Source organism: Hippoglossus hippoglossus, chromosome 23 (assembly GCF_009819705.1).
Source record: "Hippoglossus hippoglossus isolate fHipHip1 chromosome 23, fHipHip1.pri, whole genome shotgun sequence".
Lineage (NCBI taxonomy): Eukaryota > Metazoa > Chordata > Actinopteri > Pleuronectiformes > Pleuronectidae > Hippoglossus > Hippoglossus hippoglossus.
In genome coordinates this window covers 11728351-11752957 of record NC_047173.1, presented here as the reverse complement: position 1 = coordinate 11752957, position 24607 = coordinate 11728351, and the positions used below count along the sequence as shown (strand labels likewise).

Below are 24607 nucleotides of genomic sequence, written 5' to 3'. Positions count from 1 at the left end.
GATTTGTTCAGTCCCTTTTCCCCCAGTAAACCTGTTAACACCTCCATGTATTATCGTATTTGTTGTGCTGTTATGTCCTTGAGCGATCAATCAGGTCATTAGATTGAATCAAAGATTGGTCTCTTTGTTCTTACTTTTCTTCAATACTTACTCTGCTGGCTGAATTTCAATGCGGGGAGAGAGAGACGGTGCTTTTGTCCTTATAATAATGATATCTATGATTGTTTTGTTGTTAGAAAGACCCCTTGAAATGCATATCATTACGACTTTTCCTCTGTGTAATCCAAGTTAGTTTGAAATCCCCAAAACTTCTGAGCGATGCACATTGGTGCATTGTGCTACGTTCCCTCAAAATTACTAAAACAAGTAAGAGTGTTTTGAAGAGTGCCGGATTTATCTCAGCCCCCCCGGCAGTTGCGGTGTCAAGAGAAATTACGTATTTTTCAGTCTCGTGGAAAGCGAAGAAGTTGGGAGAGAATCGACTACATGGGTAAACATTGCGTCTGTCAACAATTGAGCTATCTGTTGTCGACTGTTTTTTCCCCCCACTGGTTTAATATAGACAGAAGAAAGAATGAGAAAACATGAGGAAATAAACAGGGATGACGTTCTGACCTGATTTGAACCAGGGACCTGTGCAGGGACAGTATGTCTGAACCACGACGATGCCCTGAAGTACTGCCAACCTCAAACTATAAGATGATAATCTATAGAAAATAAAGAATTGGGTAAATAATTTGTCACAATTAAGATGATGTTATTGAATTAGTTCTTTCCTTGAGCCACAGTCATATTGACCTCAAATTGTTTTTTAATGGATTGTGAATTGACCTGTACCCACGTTCACTTGCACTGAAAAAACATTTGTCTATGGCGGCTGTTCTCGTGTTCTTTTGTCCGGCACAGTATTGATTTGTCCCCCTCATTAAGACACAGGTCACGGTGAGCGGCAGGACCCCCATACATTCCCCCCTCTACTTCACACACAATGAGAGTGACGCTCGCGAGCAGTTATGCCTCCCCACGCTCGCCTATAATGGCCATAACCTTCACCGCCTTAGCCGCGCCAATTACATTGACACCCATTCTAGAGAATTGCCCCCAGACTTGGGATTAGACCGGAGTTGGGTATCATTTAGATTTTATTGATTTAGACTCCGCTTATAGATCCTGCTTCTTTTTCTATCGCGTTTGAGATCCTTGCCATATTAGATACTAAAAGAAACTAAACTGAATGGAAAGCTGGAGGCAAATCCCCTGTAAATGCAGCATATTTTAAAAAAGTAGTATTAACAGTAATGTGTGCAATTGTTTGATAAATAATGGGATAAAATAAAAAGGATTAAAATTATTCTCCTCCCTGTCACATACAAGTTGAATGCACTCTATTGTACATGTGTTTTAACTTGTTTAAATGAGTTGAATGCCATAAATATGTTGAAGCAAAGTGTTTTTCATATCTGTTCTTATAGCAAACAGTTTCAGGCAGGTATACCAGCCACGTATGCATCATATTTATATTTATAATATATATCATATATTGCTGCTTGTGGAACTGCTTGTCATTCGTCCTTTTCCAACACCAGTCACTCCCCTCCCTGACAGGCTGACGGGCAGTAGCCAGCCACCAAGTCTACCAGTAATTGAAACTTCCCAGCAGCGTGGGGGTGTGTGTGTTGTTGTTGTTGGGTATCCGCGGGTTCTGTTGTCTGAAGGTAACATGTTCAGTGTCAGCGCTCACACATGTTCTGCCACTCAGGGGGGAACCACAGTTAAGGTACAGGGAAAAGCAGCACACACACACACACACACAAGGGGGATTATGGTATTTAGAAGCATGTACAGATTTTATGATCAGCTATTATAAAGATAGCATAACGAGGACGATCACTAATTGAATATTTAACGTTTAAATGAGGCGTAGATTTTTGGAAAATTGTATTTTTCATTTCATTGCTTATGCTGATGTCTGCTTTGTCCAGAGCAGGATCATTTCCTGGATCACTGTGGATATAAATAACAGGGTCAAGCTTGACAAATTAACTCAGAAAAATAAAACAATGGATACCGTGATCATTCCGGGGGGGGGGGGGGGTTGTTGTTGTTGAGTCGATAGCCTGGTTTCAAAGAACTGATTGGTGGCTTCCTTAGAATAATTACACTCAAATAAATCATTCATTACAGGTCAATTAGCGCAATAATTAAACAACAGCATCAATTAGGAATATATGATTCTTTAGTGGATACCGGCGGAAGACAAAGCAGACAACAGCGTATGAGCGCTACAAATGTAATCTTGTCTTTATGTACTGACAAATAAGGAGTATTGACAGAGACATACGAGCAAACAGCATGAACGAGTCACGTAACTCTTTTATTCACAGTCTACATCCATCTGTCACTCCCCACATCTGTGTTTTAATGAAATCATAGACTTCCGCCCGTCCCCTCTTTTGATTTTCAGCAACACTGCTCCCCGCGGAGGCAAACTGGTCCAGTTGGCCAATCAATCACCGGCCACAGCGTCTCACCTAGACACAGGCTCTAACCCCCGAGGCAGACTTTTCAATCAAACCCGGAGTCATCAATCTTTCCTCGCTCCAAACAGTGGCCTGGGTGGGGTCTATACCTGGCGGCGGTGGTTTTGTCTACTGTTGTCAACTGGTCCAAAACACTCAGATCTTACATTTACTTTGGCCGTTTTTTTTCTAATTTGAGACCTTAAGCTGACACTGTGAGTAAGGGAAGCTGTGAATATTATATAAATGTCTAACTCTTACAAAGTATTTAGTCCACAAATGATCTAAAAAATAAGACTTAAACTGTTATTAAAAGGTATTTTAAAAGTCTTTCAAATGCTAAAATATATTAAATCTCAAAGTAATTGGTGGCATCTATGTTTAAGATAATATACTGATTGCTTCCAGATTTACTTTTACGGGGTGGCACAGTGGGGATGCAGAACGATGATGTAGTGGCTAGCTCTCTCGAAGCACAGCAAGAAGGTTTGAATCCCAGCTTGGTGGAGGAATTGGCTCCAGCTCCGACCCTCAAAAGATAATTGGTGAGATGATGGATGGATGGATCAAAATAGCTGAAACAACTAAAACTTCTTTCAAAAAGTACCACAACTAGTTGCCTTAAGCTGCAGGGACCTTGCATTATACAGAGAGGTGTTTCTGTGTGATGGATATAATTGATATACCCTCATTGATATAAATGGAGTGGAATAGTAAAACTCCTCCATATAACCCAATGCAATTAATCAGAACCCTTGAAATGCACCAGCAGCCTTCGAAATGATCATACAGTTGAATAAACACCTCTATAAAACATAATAACCTTCATGAAGGTAGGATTTATTCCAGGACTCTTGTATTAGACTGAATTGGGTTTTATCTTGCTGTAGTCAAGTGTTAGTCCATGTTTTTCACTTTTTTCACAAAGTTGCTTTTGTTGCTCGCTCTGTCTGCATGTTTACCTCTCTCTCTCTCTCTCTCTCTCTCTCTCTCTCTCTCTCTCTCTCTCTCACACACTCACACTCACACACATATACAGACACGCGCATACCAGTCGCTAATGTGATTTTCCGTGATTCTTCCTCCATCCCTGCTTTCACAGCGAGAAATAACGCAGCATACCGAGAATCTTTGTTTGCTCCCTACACAGACACAAACAGCATGTCCATCCTGTCAGGGCTCCCGGAGAAAATCAGCACCTAGTCTCTCCGTATACTCTGTTCCATTTGATGCTTGGCTGGCTTGAAAATGACTTTGGGTAAAGCTTAACATTTTTAATGCAGCAAGCCCCCCCCCCACTCTCCCCCTCTGCTCGCCGTGCCACTCGTCTCCCTGCCTCCCCTCTGAAAACTGTCTCCAGCATATGTCCTGCTTTTTTTTTTTAAGGCAAATCTTGTGTACTTGAGTTGCGGGCGGGTGCATTTTAGATACAGATGACTGGACCTGGCTGATAATGGGCCGACAATTTAATTTCCCAGGTATTAAAGGAGACTTGCTGGGTTTTGAATTGGTGCCTGTGGGTGGTATTTAGAAAAAAAAGGAAAAATATATATTTTTTCCTCTCTAAACTTATTACTTTTCTCTCCACATCACAGAGTATAAGGGAGATTGGAGGAAGAAAAGGTCCTAGTTTCTTTTTACGTTTGAATGAGATAAAGGGAGGTAGTGGTACACTGTGATTTACATATATTTTGGATTTGCTCAGCTCGCCAAGGACAAATTGCATCCTATCTCTGGCTACAGTTCTCTGAGCTGTTGTACGAGTAACCCCTGCAAGGCTTCGTGTAACTGGATTTGCGAGAGCTGTCAGTCTGTTTTGATTAATGTGAATTTAAAAATGATTTTTCGGGTGCTGTTGCTGTGCCGATGGATTAAAGCAGGGGTTGGGGTGATGTGGTAAAGATTACGGTGTTTGGGTTTGGACCCAAGAAGCTGAGTGAACCTTGAAGGAGTAGGAGCAGCAGAATGATGTTGTTCCTCCAACTCAGGACAATTTGTCTGGAACACAGCGACGTTGCATTGGCAGTCAACAAGCCGCTGTACCTGTTTCCTGTCAGATGCTTAATTGTTTACAGCACTTGAGAAAGTCATTACTTGAGTATTTAGCTGTTCACAAATTAAGTAATTACATTGTGATCAGTCACTGTGGATATTAATAATTTTACGAGGCACCATTCGCATCCAAATACCTTCCACTGTTTAACCTGTTTGTCCTGATATCCTGAAACTTTTTGGAAATGCAAAATGTTTTCTCCGAGGATTCAGAATAATCAAATGTTTGTGTTCTGTAAGAGGTCAGTTTAAATGAGCAGATATTCTCTCTGCACCACTGCCTTTTCGATTTTTTCCCCTCACTGACAGTGCTCTGTACACATGTGTCAATTCTTTCTTTTTTCTCTCTCGCTGTTCTTCTCTCTCCTACCTTTCTAATTCCCCGACTCTCGTCTTGGAGGGTGTCCGTTCAACCGTCCTTTACATATCCGTGGCCGTTACCTCACCCCCGCCCAGGCTGCGGTGCCCACACACTGTGCCAGTGTAAGAGTTAGACGGGAGGGCTGGCTGTAATTGGCAGAGCCCCATGGCTGGCACTCTGCGCCGGGCCCTCACCCTGTCAGCTAATTGGCACCGCGAGCTGCCAGCGGTGGGGCCGGGATACGGCAGCACTCGATTGATGGATGGATACTGGTGTCACGAAAGCCTCTTTCTGACAAGAGAGCGCGTACAGTCAATTTACTGCCTCAGCCTCACTGGGCTGTGTATGTATTTATGTATGTGTTCATCCTCATTTGTTCTTAACATTGTGGAAAGCTGACTACAAGTTTATTATTGTGCTGTGTGGGTTTTTTTCACCTTTGTCTGAGCGAGTGATTCATTTGACATGTGCAAATAACAACAAATTACACAGAGACTTTTCAGTAAAAATTTACACAACAGAAAATTTGAGATCTGTACATTTTCAAAGCTAAAAAACATTTTAAAAGGTGTTTTAAGTTTTAATCTTCCTATATAAGTGTAGACAACAAGAGTTTTTAAACTGTTTTTGCATCTAAAGACATATGCAGCAAGTGTCTAACCATCATTTTGTGAGCACCTCTCTCTCTCTCCTAGCAAATGTTAATAAATCCCAATAGGATATGCTATACTGTGACTGTCTTTTTATTAGTGCTTTATATTTATGATGACATAGCTTGTTATTAGCTATTGGTGCCTCATTTATTGGGTAATGTCTATTGTAATGTTCTATGATCAAAACGATCAAGAAAGATAAGTTTGACAGGTCCAAATGTGCATAATGTCAAGTTATATTACGTTAGGTCATAACTGCATTTATAAAAACCTAAGAAACCAGACTCTTCCGTGTTTAACTATGGCTGAGAGTGGAATTGTGTTTGCAGCCTTTAGTTTTACTGGAAATATGTGTTGTTTCCCTACTATTTCACTCAGAAACTTATTTTGGTCCACAGGTTATAAAAGCAAGTGTCAAGAGTTTACTTTGCAGCAGAATTGTATGTGTGTGTGTGGATCCGTACAGTAAATACGTTGGATGTGTAATATGACAGGTATATTCCTCTTTTACGCTCGTCCCTTCCTCTTTTCTTGGTCTTTCTCCGTGTTTTCCCTCTTGGCTCTGACAGGAGAGTGGTATTAATGAGGTGCTGTGGAAGTGAACAGTCGGCTCAGCTAATGGTGCTAGAGGGAGACATTTTGATTGAACGATGGAAAGAACTTAAACATATAGAGGGAACAAAGAGGAGGGGAGAGGAGTCAAGAGGGCTGTGAACAGCAGAAAATGTGGATGGGATAGAGAAACATTGAGAGAATAGAGAGAGAGAGAGAAATGATAAGGAAATACAGAGGTGCATGGAAAGAGAGAAATAAAAGTCATTTATCCACAAAGCAGTTTTTCATACAAGGTTAGAAACTCTTTTTTTTTTTAATAAACCAGTTAAAATAGTGGAAACTTTAATCAAAATTCAAATTATGAGAGCAATTTTATTGAAATAGCAGGACTTTTGGAGGTGAACAGGGTGAAAACAGAAAAATGAATTACCCATTCACATGCTTTTACATGTAGCATGAAGCTTAATGGTCACATCTGAAGTACAATTGAACAGGCTAACTTTGTGATTTAAGAGACGACAGCAACAGAATGGCTCTTTTCTGTCCATTCCTTTTTTAAAGTTTGTTGCTGGATATAGAAAAGGAAAAGGCCTTTGTTCAGCCAATGAGGTTAGTAGTTTGGCCCTGTACAGATCTGACATCAGGATCTCGGGTTGTCCAGTCACATGTAACAGAACACACATATTTACTATATAACACACTGAAACAACTTTTTACAAATACACATGATGTACCTATGTATGTTTGATGTATATTTATTTGCATATAAAGCCAGCAGGTGGCATCTGATCCTAAATCCCTCCAGATGCATGTGGAGACAAAATCTCCTACCAGATGTGAACCGATGTATTTCGAGCTGTCAACTTTTGATTGGATCACACTAGATGCATGTTAATGCCAGATAGGAGCAAGGCCGTAGAGGTGACCCTGACTCTGCTGACGTTGGCTTGATAGACAGAAGCCAAAGACGGACTCTAGCCCCCTCCTAGCTTCATCAAGCCTTGGACGACCACCTGCTGCTGGATTGAATAAATATGTATTAATACACAGCATGAGCACGCACACAAACATGCTCTGAGAAATATACAGTATGCCCACAGCCATATTCCCTTAAGGATTCAGTTACTTATACAAATAATAGGCTGCTCTTAAACGTGAGCACTGATTCAGGTAAAGATCCACATGCTTCCACACAGACGGGTCAGTCACATGCAGCTTGAGTATGTCCAGAGTCCAATGTCAGCAACCTACCCTGAGGTTGTCACCTTTTCTCCCTGCATGTCTTCTCCCATTGTCCCCCCCCTTCTACATTCCTCTCACCTTCTCTCTGCCAGAGGTTGTTCGTGCTCTCATCCCTGCTCCACCAGCTTTCTCTCTCTGATTCACTTTCCCCCCCCAGGGACGTCTGTTGTCCAAAGGCAATATGCCGCTCTCCACTCTCAGGTCGTTCACTGTGTCCTTTGCCGTCAAGCAAAGGAATTTTCCGCCTACATTTTGTGTGTCTGACTGAACGCATACCGGCATTCTCCACACTTGTTTTCATCTGCCACCTTCTTCTCCTTGCTTTTTTAACCAGGATGTAGCAGGAATTTTGAATGAGTGGAGGCTATATGCCCAAAGCAAACGTGAAAAGTGTTTGACTCTCTCTGGCTTCTATCATTGGTTTATTCCTCCTTTATTCTTCTTTCTTGTTGCCTTACAACTGCTGTTGGCTTGGCCACTCTCCTTCCTCCATCTCTCTCTGCATAGCATCTTCTCCTTTCTTTACATCCTCTGCTTCTTTGTCCTTATGTTCCCATTGTTCTCTTGGCATGCCCCCTGTTCCCATCTTGGCTAAGACTTCCTCCATACATGCCCCCCGCGTCTCGGTAATGAACCCACAGCTCTTCATCTGCCTCTTCGTCTTCCCCTGTGTGTTGGACATGACAGATGACTGGGGACCTCCAGAGGTTCACTCCCCAGGGCTCCAGATAAAGGCAGCTCCTACCGCAAGATGATCAATCAATCAGTTTACACCGTGGGCGCCTGATCAGCCAATTAATCAATCCCTGAGCCAGCAGATGTTGTTGCCGTCCCTCAGTGAAGGTGCTGGCAGTGGAGTGGTGGAGGTGGTGTCTCGAACAAAGGCTGAGGGGCCTTAAGTGTCTGGGAGTAGAAAGGAAAGTGATTTTTCATGTTCCTACCAGGATTTCAACCTTTGTGGGCTCACTGCTCCCATTTGTTTTCACTGGAGGATCATTTCTTTCCTAGCTTTTCCCATGTTATTCGCTGCCTTCCAATCCTGAGCTCATCTTAAAGGAAGCGTTTTCCTAGTTATCTGTGAAGGGCTTATATTCATTGGAACCTCTGAAATAAATGTGTATTTTTGATACAACTACAGATTTAGGAGGAATGCAGAAGAGATGTAAATGTGTGTGTGATGGTTGACAGTTGCTGTCTCAGCATCATTAAGGGCAGCTGGTTAAGATCAAGCCCTCTCTTGACCCTTGTTCACAGTCAATAAGCTAAAGACTCCACCCGGACGTTTCTTTTCAACATGGCCTTAACTAGCCAGCAGTTAAGATACATGCACAAGACGCCCACGCTCACTACCTACACCTCCTGGCCCCTTGGTCCCTGTCCTGGGCAGGTCAGCCCTTTGACCCACCAGGTCACTGGTCATTACTCACTGTGCTAAGAGATCCCCAGGGAGAGTCATTCTGTCTGAAGCCTGCATCATTCTTGTCTTTTTCTACCAAGATGGTCCATGCTTCACTTTGTAAATAGTAAGTAAATTTACTGATGTTTTAAAAATAGTGCTTATATGGGGATTGTCAAAAACAGCAAGTGTCACTGGTTATACCATATTCCCAATAGAGGCTAAAATATCAAAGGAATACAAAAAGGAAAGTAGGCAAATATTTTCAGCAATGTGAGCTGAAGGTAACTGCTTCAGTCAGAGCTCCTTGCCCATTGCTAGCTTGTTTTAAATGATTGATGATAAAACTGCTTCGTTTTACTCCATTACCCTCTCTGCTGAAGAAGAGGTTGCTTAGGTTTAGACTAAGACTCGATCTAAGATGCTTACAATTGAGTCAGACTCATTCTCTATATCCCCATGCTATGCATTGCTCTAGATCTGCCTAACAAAAGCTAACTTAGCTGACCTTATATATTTTTTTGTGGTGGCCTTATCATCAAAGAGTGAACTCTCCAACCAAACTTCAACCATCACAGAATTGCTACAAGATTTAGAAGACACAGAGTGATTGGTAACTGAAACATAATCTGTAAAATGGTTGCATGATCATGTCTTGGTTTTGTTTAGTTTTTTCTTACAACCAGCTAAGTCTGGCTTAAAGTGTCTGGGTGTTTCAAACAAAGTGCTTCTTGAATATTTGTTGGAGCAGTCCCCAACACAACGGCATTGGAATTGGACAGACTGCTTCTTTTAGTTCAATCAGTCTGAAAAGGATACTACCTATATGAAGCGATTAGCTTGCGGTGCAGGACTAAAAAAGTACGATGGATTCGAACCTCTCTCCAGCGACATCTTTTCATTCCTCTTTCCAGCTACGTCAGTCGGTTTTATGTGTGTGCAAACAAGTGCACCACCTTGAATGCCTTCAAGGAGAGACCGTCTGAAACAGTCCACAGTTTTCCTCCGTTGTATGATTGGCACACGTCATCCCTCTCTGTGATGGCCGACTTTTCATTATGTCTTCAAGTGTGGCTGTTCTGTACAGCTATTAAAACCTTTGCCTGTAGCCATAATCAGAAGACAGGCAATAGAAACAAGTTTATTCTAGCACCTCTGGCCTTTACAAAACAGAAATGTCTTTATCAAGAGTGTACAACCTGTGCAAGGATTCAGATATGTAATAATAATATTATTATGTTTTATAGTGTACTTCCAATAACACTGGATACAAGCTGAACTTAGTGGCTCAGCTGTGGAACACATTTCAATAGTGAGCCAGTCAGTATATGAATAAGTGCTCACAGTGTGTTCGTCCTTTAGCGCTATCAGTCAAGGTTAAGCCCATTAACTGACCGCACTATATCTGACATGATTACATCGCCCATAACCCTACCACTTCCCACGGAGACTAATACCTTGCCTTGTAGCTAAGTGTTATTGCCGCTCAGTAAAACCCCATGATGCTAATTAACTAGCCAAAGTGAATAGTTTCCAGTGGAGTTTTACAGCTGCTGCTACCAAGAGTTATGTTTTATTAGTGACTCTAAGGGTAATGCGTAGCACTGCCAGTAAGGTCTGTCTTAGGTTATATCACTTTACACTCCATCTTAGATTTGATCTGCCAGTGATAGCTTTTAAAGATAGTGCTGCAATGGTTTTAGAGGCAGTTAAAGTGTGTGCCAGGTGGGATGTGTGTCTAAGTCTTGTTTTTCATCAGACGAGACATCGGCCTTTTAAAAATATTCTCCTACCTCCAAGCTTGATATGACAGCTCATCCAAGAACTGTCAAAAATCATCCATATTCCATCCACACATTGACCCAGCTCTCTCCCTCGCTTTTATCTTCCCTACCCCGTGAACATCCCTGCCCTTCCCTCCATCCATCTCTAACCTCCCACAAGCCACCTACACCTCCGCTGTGCCAATTAACACCGGAGCACAGTCACATTGCGCCGCCCTTTGACCCCCATCCCTGCCCGTTGGAGCAAGCAGGACCCAAGACCCGCGGCTTCAGTATTAGTTTGTCACAGGACCCTGTCGCGCGGGGTCTGTGATAGATGGGCCCTGGTGAGTGGCTCTGACCCACCGTGCTGCAGCTCTCATACGGATGGTGCGCAGGGAGCATTGATTATGATGCTACTTGTCACGGGGTGAATCAGGGCCGAGCTGATGGCGGCAGGGCGAAGACAAAAGAGACCAAGGTTATGGATGAGGTGCTGTTAGTTAATGTGATGAGATCTGATTTGTGCTCTATCGATCACGGCATCTCGCAAGATTGTTTTCATAAAGCATGATTTGAAAGCAGGTAGGGAGCATACAGTGTAACAGTGAGTCACCTCATTATATCACAACTCAGAGGTCTCCATCAGTGAGGCGTGAAATGAAAAATGTACAGAATTGCTACAGTAATAGTCATAATCTGATTTTTTTTACCCTAAACAAAAGGGAATATAGCGGTGTCTAGTCAAAAAGTATGCTCTTAGAAGAAACCTATTCTGTAAACCTATTGAATTCTACAGATACAGTTGATTAAAATGATGGTTCTCAACCTAAGGGTCAAGGTGGTTGGAATACATATCTGAGTTGTAACAAGTTGATGAATGGAAAGAGGGAAGCAAAATCCTATTAAATAAATACCCCAGTAATTCACCTTTTTGCCTCTAAGAGTTAGTAAACTAAAACTATTTAAGATAAGGGTTAAACTGCTTCCAACTCACTTTGATGGGTTTTAAGATAGTTTGCCACAAAAATGTCTAAATTTATTAATTTAACTTGTCATCACCTTATGTGCACCAATCGACTGACAGTTGATTGTACTTCATATCCTCGTAACATTAATATATAACTTCCACACTCAGAGGACACATTATGTTCTGTCCACGGAGGACAGTGATCCGCTCTCAGTTTAACTGTGTTTTGTTTGAGTTTTGTCTCCAGTGTCTCTTGAAAAATGGGAAATATGATGTAACTTTATTCTTCACATATATAAACGGTACATTCAGTTGCCCTAAGACATCTCATCACCAGTCAGGAGGGATTTTACTCTCACTCTTTGAATAATAACAAACCCTAGTGTCAGAGAACACTCTTAACTAAAAAAAGCAGATGTGAACGAAATTGTGCAAATCAGTGAGGGAACAGACCGTGTGTGGGGGGGGAGCCTGACGCAGCAAAATCCACCTGTTTTCCTCCCTCTCCATCCTCCCCTCCTCTCCTCCGCCTCTCATTCCCCGCCCTTGCTCCCAGCTCAAACTGCGGCAGTCGGCTAATTAAAAAACATGGCTGTCCTTAATTATTCAGCGGCTGGCTAATTGATATTCACAGAGGCGTTCACCTCGCCTAAACGATCCGTTTAATCTGACCACCACGGTCTCACTCCGAGCCGGCTGTCACCCTCAGCTATTGTGCTACTGTACTTACTAATAGACCAGGGGGCCAACGGATACAAGCAGGGGGAAAGTGAAAGTTTGCTGTTGGTGTTAATGCGGTTTCCTTGGCTACAAATAGCAGCATGTGGGGAGATATTGTTGTGAGTGTTTGTAGTTTTACTTGGGTATTTTTTTTTTTCTTCCTCTTTGTTAAGGGTGGCTGCACAGGAAAATTAGACAGCGTAAGAGGCTGAATTAAATACAGTGAATCAGCCTGAATGAATTACATCATCCTCTGGACCTGCAAAGTGTTAGAATAGCTCTTAAAATAAAGAAAACATGTTTTTAATGTGTGATTGGCAGTAATTCTTAAATGATAAATAAAGTTTGTCATTGTCTTGGACAAAAGCGACAGGTGTTCCATCTTTTTCTTTCTCTTCTCCTCTTTCTAACTTCTCCCATCTTTTCTGAACTTTATGATCATTTCCTCTCAGCCGAGGCTCCATGTCCCATCCAACAGCCCTCCAGTTTTGACACCTCTAATGATAAATCTCCTTCCATTGTCCACTCCTCTTTGTCTCTTATCTCTCCATTCCCCCCACTCTCAAGTTCACTTTCATTTTCCTCCCTCCTTCCACCCCCCCACCCTTATCCCAGAGCTCTCCTCCTCCACCCGCAACCGCCTCTTCATTTGGGGAACAAAAGGTGCATGGGCAGTGGTGAAGTCTGTCCCATTGTTTGGCCTTTAGTATGATTAGATTATCTCTAAAGTCGGCTGAATGGGGTTAATCAGTCGGAAGTAATCCTGACGTAGCGTGAGCCTGGGCCTGTGTGCGCAGTCAGAGAGGTGGGCCAACCTGCTCGCATTGGAAATTGAACAAATGCACGGGCGCACACACACACACACACACACACACCGACACACAAAAGTGAGCAAAATCCCTGGGTACACATTTCTGTCACAACCTCTCTTCTTTTAATGACCCCTTTAGTCTCGCCTTCAGCACACATTTATCTCTCCACCCGCTCTCTGTGGGTACAGCTGCTCCGGCTGGTGTGTGTGTGTGTGTGTGTGTGTGTGTGTGTGTGTGTGTGTGTGTGTGTGTGTGTGTGTGTGTGTGTGTGTGTGTGTGTGTGTGTGTGTGTGTGTGTGTGTGTGTGTGTGTGTGATGTGTGCCTCTCAGAACAGCGTCTCAGCTGTTGTTTGTGTTTGTATCTTTTGTCTGTCTCTGCAAAGTTAAACTCAGCGGTCACCACCTATCGGCGTAACATTGAGTTTGGACACACTTGTGACAGGACACGACCCCCTGCCAGTCCTCTCCTCCATCCCATCAGTCCTCCTCTCTTCCTCTCCAAGTTGAGCTGTCGGTGGGAGACAGTTTTTTGGCACCTCAGCCAATGTAATCTAGCCCTGTCAAAAACTTTGCCACTCCATCCTTGAAGACCTGATTGGACTCGCGGAATTGATAACACATTTAAAGGTCACACTAGTGCTGCTTCCGCTTTACATGTGGCATACTTTAAAGTGTGTACTTCAGAGCACACATCCACCCGGCGCTATCATTTATCTAGGCTTAAGTCAAATAGATTCTGTCATGAAGTCCATGCAGCGTTTACCTTTTGTATATCACCGGCGGCCACAGAGTAGCACTTCAGACCCGTGAGGGAGACGGTTGTGTGACCGCGTCAACAAGACCAGCTAATGTTAGGTTGTGCTGAGGGCTGTAGAGACAGCAGCAACTTTGTCATGCCGTTGCTTTGTGTGCGTTGTTGTGAATGTGATGAAGTGCAGAGGTGTTTTTTTTCTTCTCTTATCTGGCTCTAGAGATGACACAGTGTGTAGGGGTGTGTGTTTTGTTGGTAGGTTTCTGTCTTGTGTGAAGTACGTGAGCTCAGAACATCCCCTTGACTTTGAAACTTCCCCCCCAATCATCCCGTGCGAGGACGGCCCCTCAGTGACTCTCCCCGCTGCTCATCAGTGTGCGTCGAGCGGCGCTGTTGTATTGAGTGGGTTGAGCAGGCGAACACAGATGGTTATCAGTGTCAGTAGAGATCGAGTAGGGTAATGCAAATTCTTTTTCCCCCTTTATACGTTGTATATTTTTCATATTCTGTCTCCTTCATCCTATAGTGCCCTGTAGAAAGCAATGGCTTCAAGGCTCTATCGCCATGCCTTCCATAGTATGGTGGATTGTGTGTGTGCATGTGTGTGTATAAGTCAGTGAGTGAGAAGATTGAGAGGATGAAGTGTGCGAGTATTCAAGCAGAACACTGTGGCAGCCAGTCACCCTTAGCCTCTGAATACTAAACCTTTCCAAATGCCACTTTGAAGAAGTTCATGGATGAATCAGTGCCTCTTCACACTTTTTTTTCTCTCTCTCTCTGTCTTTCTCCTGTTTTCTCTCAACGCTCCCCTCATTCAGGAGATTGGATTGAAGGTAAGTCTAGAGGCCTTTACCTTCACCGAGAATCTACAGTTCTCTTTCACTGTTTTTGGTGCGATCGAGTCAAGGATTTCTCTTCCCCTTTCAGCTACCTTGACATCTTACATATTTCTTCCCAGCAGGTATTTCAGCGGCTCCATATTTATATGATCCTTGCTCCAAATACTTTGTAGAATTATAGATGAGATGACAAGTTCGGCTTGTTTCTGAAGATTTCCAGGGCTCGACAGCGGGAGCGTTTCACTTGCATTTGTGACTAAAAATAGGTGTGTGAATAAAATGTATAACAAAACTTAGCTCCGGCAGCCAACACCAATGAGGATGAGACAGTCACTGCAAGGGATTGGTGCGATTAGTTGACTCAACTATTTAACTTTGCTACCCTTGCCAGCGGTCACCAGAAATACTACATTACATTACATATCATTTAGCTGACGCTAAATAAAGTAAAGGTCTTTTTCAACCAAACATTAAAGTGTAAAGTGAATAATTTTCCAGATTACAGGATGTCAACAACAGAAACCAATTTTAAAAGGATGATTAAAAGTAATTCTAAAGTAAAAAATATGTGGACTCCGTTGTGTTTTGAATCACTGGCCCTCTATGGAAGTGTAGAGGTGCTTTTTTTCCTGTCTGGGAGCAGATACATCCAGGTCTTATCTGTCCTGTATATCACCCAGAGAGTCAAGCGTACGTCTAGTGAAGGTCATAGTCGAGTGGAGGACAGTGGAGATAGGCACAGGCTAGCTAAATATATATGCCAGACCGTGGTGCTCGTTCGCACGGAGGACTGATGTTATCCTCTTGGCTTGATAGTGGTTCGGCCGAAGATTGAGCACAAGGGGACAAAGAAGCTCATACAGTAGCTGCCGAGCCATGATCAGTCTCACACGCATGGACACTCCGGAGTATGTTTTTTTTCTAGGCATTGAGCAAAACGTGCAACACATCTCTATTTTGCGATTCTCTTGTGTGTATTTATGTTCTGATTGGTTTTGTTAAAATTGGTAATGCTCCACTGGGCGCATAAGTAATGTTTTTTTCTTGTCTTCTGTGTGTGTTTGTGTGTGTGTGTGTGTGTGTTTGCTGCCTACTGTGCACATACATTGGTGTGTGTGTGTTTGTGTGTGTGTGTGTTTAGGCCAAGCAGCTGGAGGCCAGAGAAGCGGATTTGAAGAAGCAGGATGTTTTCTACAGAGAGCAGGTGGCGCGGCTGGAGGAGAGGGTAAGAAAATGTTTGACGCATACACAGTAGCTCTACCGCTCACTGCAGAATGAAGGGCTGATATTTGATTCATTTTACAATGATGATTTATTTTCACAATGTCACATTTAATCAGTAAAGCATAGATAAGCCTTCACTTAGCGTAACTCAAAGAAAAATGGAGAATCACACCTTGATGGATGTTTTAAAAACTTGTTACATTTACTGGGATGGTAAACCAGAAATCTATACCACATGACAGGGTGGTGATCTTAACAATGTTGTGATGCAGGTATGAGCACAGTAAGTAAAATAACTAAACCCTGCTTGGTACACTGATCAAGCATCAGTGCTGTTTTCAACAACATACATGCAGTCGCCGACACACAGGGACCAGTGCACACACATCTGTGCACACAGTTCAGCCATCATACCCAGTAGGCTTGCTCATAATGGGGCTCAGCCAAAATACGGTCACATTTCTTCTTTCTCCTCATCCCTCTTCCCCACTGTTTTTGTTATCATCCCTTTACTTAAGCTCTGCATGCTTTTCCAAGCGTGGTGTATCCCTTTATCTCTCTCTCTCTCCCTCACTTGTGTGCCTTTCGGGATTGTCTCTTTTTTCATTCTTCCACCTGAAGGATAATAGGTCAAATCTCATTCATCTCTGCATGCGTCCTCCTGTCCCTGAAAATGACACTACCCCCGAATCTCATTGTCAAACCAGTGTCCTACTGCAGGGATAAGGGTCAGCTTCCCCGCTTAGCCCCCTTCAAGTGGCAGCTCCTTGCTGGTCCCAGTGAGAGATGCCTGCGAGGCACGGGGACCAGGGTCAAATGCCCCGTTAACATGTGTTTAAAAATGTCGCCCTCACGCTGCTCTCAAATCATAAGCATGTCTCAGGAAGGATACAATGCCCTGTTTAATGTGCTTGAAATGACACCTTCATGCTGGGAAGGAGTTTTGTCCCCTTTGGAGAGAGCAAAAAGTCAAATGCCCTTTATGGTGAAAGCCAAATGGAAATGTCACACTGTCATGAAGAAGACACTCGTGCATTCTTATTCTTAGAGGCTCACACGAAAAACAACAGTTGCACAACATCACATCCTCAGTGGGCACTTTGTCCTCTAAAGGACCTCAGTGTTTTTTGATATGTTTAAACAAATGGCTCAAATTTTACCTCTTTGTGAAGATGTGAGCTGTGGCTCCGACTGTCTGGTCTACAGATGCTTTTCGTGATCAGCATCACCACCGCCTTACTCTTATTGTTGTTGCCGAGCAACAGAGCTGGAGTCGGACACACCAAGAAAGTTTGTTTGTTTTTTTAACATGCGTATCGTTAGCTGTTTTTTTGCATTGATGCCTCATACTCAAGCATTGCACGTCTCCACGCTTGCTGTTGAAAAATAGTTTGTCACTGAAGCCCAGTGAATCTGTTGGAGCCTTCGTCCGTCATGGAGCGACGCATTTATTGGCCAGATATGAAGGAGAAAATGGGACAGCCAAGTCGTGCCACTATGACGTAATCACTCTCCAAATCCAGCCTCCGATGGATCTAATATACGTATACGTAACAATGCTTGTTTATTATTTTCACTGTGGATTTGTTAGCTCCCATTTTGCACAAGACATTCCCCCTTTGAGTCAATCAAGCTCGCAATGTTTCCCTCCGTCACTGAGGATGAATTCTTAAGCCAGTGGGTATTGAGTGGTAGTGGACCTCCGTCAGTAATTGGAAATGCACTGGTCTGTACAACTTTGGCTGGGCAGCAGAGAAAAGAGGAAGTTAGGTGTAAATGAATCGATGGATCATTTGCAAAGAAAACATCTCTCTGTCCTTTTGTAGGTTTATGTTTTGGCAGAATAATGCTAAGATAACATGATGATGGAGACATGCTGCCTTTGTCGCACTTGAACTTCCACAGATCCGGCTCCACTGTTGTAGCTTCTCTTTCACTTTCTCAGCTTGTTCCATCTTCGGACTGTGTAGCTCCACTGTATTGGAGCAAATGTGAGAGCTGATGGTCCAAGTGATGAGTCCCAACAAACACAGGCGTTATCGACTCCAGGCGCTGGCCATCCATCAGCCATGTTGGCCGCTGGTCAATGTTCCTTGGATCAAAGTGTCAACTAATCACCTTCACACCTCAGAGACACAAGAGATTGAGCGAGAGGGGGAGGAAAGAGAGAGATGGACAAACACCAAGGAAAGAGATACTGAACGGACGGTAAAGGCTAAAGGGAAAAAAAGGGAGACTCGGACAGGTGGAGACATATAAAAAGGATTTGACCTGAGAAGGTTTAGAGAAGGAATTCTGATAAAGTGACATTGGTGAGTGAGTAATGGAGGATTAGAGCAAAAAGACTAAAGTAAAAGAAGAAAGACAGAAGAGCGATAAAAAGACAAAATGTCAACTGAATGTTAAAGAATAGGAGAGGAGGGTAAAGAAAAGGTTGAGAGAAACGATACTGAACAGTAACAAAATAAATGTGAGACACAGTAAGAAAAATGCTCACTGATTTATTTATGCACAAGAATGAAATAATGAAGTTATTACATTTCCAAACCACTTTATCACCAATCCCTGCGCACAACCACATCATTTCATTTTGCAAATGACTCCACGAGATGTATGGCCCCGCGGAGACAAACACACAACAGAAGCGGGGACCATATGTGCGTTTTGTGTGACAGTGTTTGATCCTGTGTGTAATTGAGGATCAATTGTGGGCATATTGCATGTCGCCTCACTGTGCGGAAAGCGGCTTGGGACTCCACGGGGGGGTGCGGTTTGTTTGGACTATGTTAATAACACTCCTTTTTCTTGTGCTGGCCACAGTGCCCCATTTGGCTCCCAGTCCAGCCTCTGTTCACTCCCCTGTTTGCCTCACCCAGCGGAAACCCGACAGTTTACAAAACAACATCACTTTTTGTTTTGTTCTCACTGTAATTCCTGTTTGGTTAATTACATCGATTCCAGAGGAAGGCATTCGATACGTAAAGACAGCACAGAGAACAATTTACAAGAAGATACAATTACAAACAGACAGCGAAACACAGATGAGCAACAATAGACATAAAGTGCTGCAGCCCGAACAATATGGATATTTGGGGACTGATATAAATGTTTCAAACAAATGGCAATGATTCCTAGATGTTGTATCAAACCCCTAAGACAAAGAAGTGTTATCGAGGCTTAATATTTTACAGCTTAACTTTATTATATATAACTGTACATAAAAAGAAAACACAAATACAAGAAAATATATAGAATTTGAAATTGTGCATGACAGTGCAGAGGAGGCCTGAAAAAATATTATATGGATAATTTAACAGGTTTTTCTATAGAGATCTCTTGATGGAGATTGGATATTCACAGCCTGTGGTTTCGGATTCTTAAAAGTCAGAAGTTGATGATTTATTGGTTGAAATCAATTTAACTCAAATATCTTTGTGTTGTAAACAGTTAGATGGACCAGACAACTGAAGATGCGACCTTAATATCTGGGAAGTTGACAGGGCCATTTGTTTCCCTGTCTTCTGACACTAATGAAATTATATCACAATAATTAACAGATTAATCAATTATGTCAATTTTAAAGCTCTGATGTCATGTGTGTATTGGACAAAAGGAACTGTTCTTGTGCGTGGTTGTCGTGGCACACCATGCTCTGCAGTGTGGGAGTAGAAATAAGTTATGTTCGTATAATAAAACTTTTATGAGCGAACATAAAGTAAATTCCTAAACGTGTGTAACTTCGGGGGAAGAAACTGAACAATGTGTGACACAGAATCTTTTATACGACATGAGTGATGTGTGTGTATTGGAGGGTGGTGAACAAAGCAGTAGTTCCTCTAACCGGTCCGCACCATAGTAAGACGGATGACATGTCTCCTACTTCCTCATGTGGTACAAAAGTGAGGCCAAAATGTCCGGGATACGGGTGCGGCCATCTTTCAAAGAAGTTACTCTTCTTTTACTTCTTTGTATCAAGCACCTCGATTGGCTGTCTCATGATGTCTCAGCCCGTTCTTATAGCATTAAACATCAAATTGGATCAAATTTGTGTTTTTGGTCCATGTCCTATCTACTAACATGGAGGAGGCTGGGTTTATGTCCTGTGCTCCAGCCAGCCACCAAGGGATGATCTAAGCAAATTGGCCTCACTTCAGGGGAGCTGTCATGTCGTCCCCTCTTCAGAAACAATTTTGGTCCGAACAACACTCAACAAACTCTAACCCAGCTTTCCTGTTTTGGTTGTAAACCTCTAGATTTGTTTTTTGTGTGAGAAGAAGAAGTTTTATTTCAGCTGCAGTTTGTATCTTCAGTTTAATATCATCTCCCGTCACTCGCCCTCCCTCCATCGCGTCGTGTTCCTTCACTCTCACCTCAGGTTTTCTCCCACACACCACCACAAACAGGCCGAGAAACCAAAACAGAGAGAGAGAGGGAGAGAGAGAATATAAGTCTGATATATATTACACGTCTGTTCCAATCCAACATGGCCATTCATCAGAGGGGCTTCCAGTGACAGGCCATCACCAGGCTCCCAGACAGCTCAGCCTGCTGCCTGTGCTGCTGCCGCTCTTTGGGGCCACCGCTAGCAAATAGCCCCTGAAAACAATATCTATATATTTATTACATTTTCACTCAATACCTGCCCCGCTGTAAAACAATCTCATATTTAACAATCAACTCGCCCATGTTTTCTTTTTCTTTTTTCTCCTGATCATGTCTCATTCCATCCCCCCCCCCCTCACTACCACATCTGTCTCTCTCTATCTCTCCTTTTTTTTGTCCTCCTGCTTTTTTCTCTCAAGTGGTGTTTTTTTTCTTCTCCATGCCTCAATTTCATTTTTTTTTCTGAAGGGATTTTTCTTCTCTTTTTTTCCTGTCTTTCTTTCGCCTTGTATATCGATGAAATTGGATTTTTCTGCTCTCCCATGGAGGACAATCACAGCAGCAATTGCCATCTCATAGCAAAAGTTCCACAGCACTCTGAAAGGAAGAAATACAAGGGGAAGAGCTTTAAAAGAGAAAAAGCAATGGCTTGTATCTCTCTATCTCTGTCCCTGCCTCTGACTTGGTATCTTCATCTCTCCACCTGTCTCGTCTTCTCAGTGTCCCTCTCAATCTTTTCCCCCTCCGACTCTGTTTGGGGAGACTTGAGGGCATCCTGGCTCCTTGTTGTGTGTTAAAATCAAAATGCAGAATACTCCTGTCTTGCTGTGTTTGTAGGAGATGACGAAGAGAATTTCTCTCTTACAATGAAGTGGTCAGTATTTGTGTATTTGGTGATTTTCACAACGACATAGCATAGAAATACTCCACAGGCTAAAATGGTGAATGTCTTCACTTATTAGTCAGAGATGATTGATTGGAGATGGTTTGTGTTGCATAAACCTTTAGAATATATACTGTGTGTACATATACAAAATTTGTTGTTTGCAGGATAAGTGAAAAAAACCCATTTACAATTGGTCATATAAACGTCAAGAATAGTGCCCACATTTTGGAAAGATACATGATTTCTTCTTGTTTGCTTTGTTCATCGCTTCATTAATTTGCATAAATTTGACTGCAGAACCATTTTTGATTGTTAGCCCGCCACAGCCAATCCAAGCTAGCGCAGAACACACGGAGTACAAGATTGTGTCTTTGCGTTAAACTCAGCCTCTGAGCGATAGCAGCACAAACCAGATACAGATTATAACAAAAGAGCTAATTTTGAACTTGTGCAGATTATTTCTATTAACTTTGCTTGCATTTGCACCCTCCCGCGTTTTTTGTGAACACGTGGTTAGAGGTGGTTGGCAGATTTAGTTACCTTTGGCCTACAGATATGGTCCTTTTAGGAGTTAAAGTGTTCATGGCAATTACGGACAGTCCTGGCTGTCTTATCTGTGCATCTCCACCCGAGCATGATGTCATGCCCCTCAAGGCAAAAAGCTTGAAGTGCTTACTCAATTCTGCGTCTGCAGGATGAGCTCAATAACAGTTTACCAGCCTCTTTCCTCCCCTATGAGCAAGTTGCAGTGAGTCACACGGCAGAAGTCTAATTTTCTCTCGCTCTGCAGTACCATAATGTTTGCCATGGTGGGGTTTCTCCCCGTTCCGGCCCTCCTGCTCAGCAGCAGATAAGAGAGAGAAGCCATCAGTACAGGGAGTTATTTGTTTTATTCTTTAAAAAAAATTGGACTCCTATTCTCTAAATTGAGCTGCAGCCTGTGTTCGGGTGCAGCTTCTATCTTCTCCATATCGCTGCAGTGCATTAGCAGTAATGACTTAATTTGTCTCTGACACCCCCCCGCCAGCATTTTGTTTGGCTCCCAACGAGCTAAAGAGCTAGTGGAAAGCAAATTGAGTAAATGGGATGAAAATAAACAGAAACACAGTTTTAGTCAAGAGATGGTGAATACTTGATTGCACACGGGGATATACACCGTACCTTGTTTCAGTAGCGTCACGGCTCTTTATCCATTGACAAAGATTTACCCTGCAGTGATGAAAAACATCTTTCTCCTCGACTTAAATCAAGGTTGTGTTTTACTACTACTTTAAAACCAAAAATTTGGTCAAGGGAGAAACGCTTTCAACCTTCTTCTCAAGGACAATAAATGCTAGTAAAAGGCTAATAAAGGGTCAGGGCTACTCTTAAAATCAGTTGGGCCAACAGCAGGAAATCACAATTTGAGGCCACTCAGTAATTACACAAATTACACAATTCTCTGCCTAGTGGTGGTCTGTGTGCCGCTGTTTATATCTACACATCTAGCCACCGTGGTAAGCGTAGGCGCCTTTGGCAACATGTCCACCCATGCTGTGTGGGTAAGTTGTTTGTTTGTGTGTACGTGTGTTGTAAGTGGCCCTGCAATCATGGTCACACATGGCCTTTTGTCCTCCCAGGTGGATTAGTGTGCTGATTAGTGCCAGCTCTGCCATTTAGGCAGGTATTATTACCTCATGCTTAGTATTCCAGACAGAGACCCAAACCCATCCAATCCCGTCTCCCTCTTTCTCGTCCAATGGCTCAATCTCTGCACCCAGGAGAAGTCTTATTCTCGCCTCTTTAGTAGCCCCCGAAATCTCCTTTTAGTCTTTTTTTCTATCTGTGAATAAGCTTCTCTTTAAATCCCTTTTCTTTGCTCTTGACAGTTTCTTTGTCTTCACCGAAAACCACTTGATTCGAGGCCAAGAGGGCACTGATACAGCATGAGCTTACAAGTTAACTCTTAAACTTTGGAAATGCCTTTTCACTGTGTTTTACATACAAACTGATGTCTGCCTGAGGGACACCTGCCGTGGGCCGGCAGGCCATTCAGACCCCATTTACAATTTATTGTTTTAATACGATGTTTTTCAATGTCCATATTTTCCAGGAACAACAAAGCAATAATTCTAAAAGTCGCATACACCCCCCTGCAAATCAAATTCATGCCTGAGCATATAAGGAAATGTACGTTTCTTGGATTTCATGATCTAATTTTTACTCATGGGACACGAGACGTTACATAGACATCAATCATTTCCGCTCAATTAAATTTGACACTTGGACTTAAGGCATCTCGTGAGTGATAAAACAACAGGAGGATACAAAGTGTTTCTGTGGAAGTGCTGTAGCAAGAGCCCAGGACACGTTTGTTAGATCGCTCTTTGTTTCGGTTCAACAGATATAACATATTTATGATGTTTATACTGTCTAGAAATATAGCTGTGTATTATTATTAAGAACATTTTCCATGTTGATGTCAAAGAAATAAAGTACAGTATTTTCAAATTACCTCCATGACTGCAGAGTGTGAAAAATTAAAGGATTCTAAATCCAAACCCTCTGTACGAGCGTCCATTCAAATGAAGCACACTCAAATCCGTCTCAGACCTTTTGTCAGCATTGTCATGTCCCATCTTCTTTTCGCCCTACAACACATAACTATTGATCTTTTCAGCAGTGCAGTTCATTCCTATTGATCTTTTCTGAACTATGATAAATGTCTTCCCTGCGAGGAGGTTAAGTCGGGGCAGATGGGACCAAGAAGCTTACATTCATCCCATTTCTACTGTAGATATATCATTCATGCAAAAATAATTGAAGCTTTTGGTTTCCATTAGATAAGATCCTGTATATCATGCATTGCGTTACGCAGTGCTGAGTTGATTGTGTCGCTCAACAACCCCAGAGGGAACGGCACAAAACTTCTAATTTGACTGATTTCATAGAACGTCAAATTATTCTTTTTATCCATATCTTCTTTATCTGAAGATGTTGGCAGCAATTGACATTCTGCTCGTTTTGTGCCAGGATCAAACCTCACACGACTCAATCAAGCTATCCATCACACTTTACAACCTCTCTCCGTATGATCATAAATGTGCATAGCAGCCACCGAGGGCTGGCAAACAGATCTTCCTGGAGTAGTATAAATGGCATAAGAGCTGGGTTATACGGCCGTGTTTGAGGAGGTAATTCAGGTTGAGTGGTCCTGCTACGGCTTCATTTGCTATGGGTCACCTGGGGATTATGACCGCTGCTCTGTGCGCTGTTGACTAGTCACACTCTGACCTTACAGGATTACTGCCCGTTATTACAGCAGTCATTTTTGTGAAGGGATAAGCACAAATGCACATGTGTACACACACACAAAAACACACACACACACACACACACACACACACACACACAAATACCCATAATTCACGCCCTCACACCAAGAGGAAAACATGTAGTGTGTGCACACACACTCAAAATGACATGGAAAGAGAAAAATCTT

At 42.6% G+C, this 24607-nt stretch overlaps 1 protein-coding gene across 7 annotated transcripts in view; it reads left to right on the top strand.

Moving 5' to 3' along the window:
* chchd3a (coiled-coil-helix-coiled-coil-helix domain containing 3a) overlaps positions 1–24607 on the top strand; it is a 70562-nt gene that overhangs the window by 23025 nt on the left and 22930 nt on the right. For 4 of the 7 annotated variants that reach the window (XM_034578197.1, XM_034578192.1, XM_034578194.1 and 1 more), the window contains 2 exons: positions 14613–14627; positions 15775–15858. In XM_034578197.1, the coding sequence (XP_034434088.1) occupies positions 14613–14627; positions 15775–15858 (99 nt within the window). The remainder of the gene's footprint in view (positions 1–14612; positions 14628–15774; positions 15859–24607) is intronic. The other 3 variants (XM_034578193.1, XM_034578196.1, XM_034578199.1) reach the window with 1 other exon arrangement.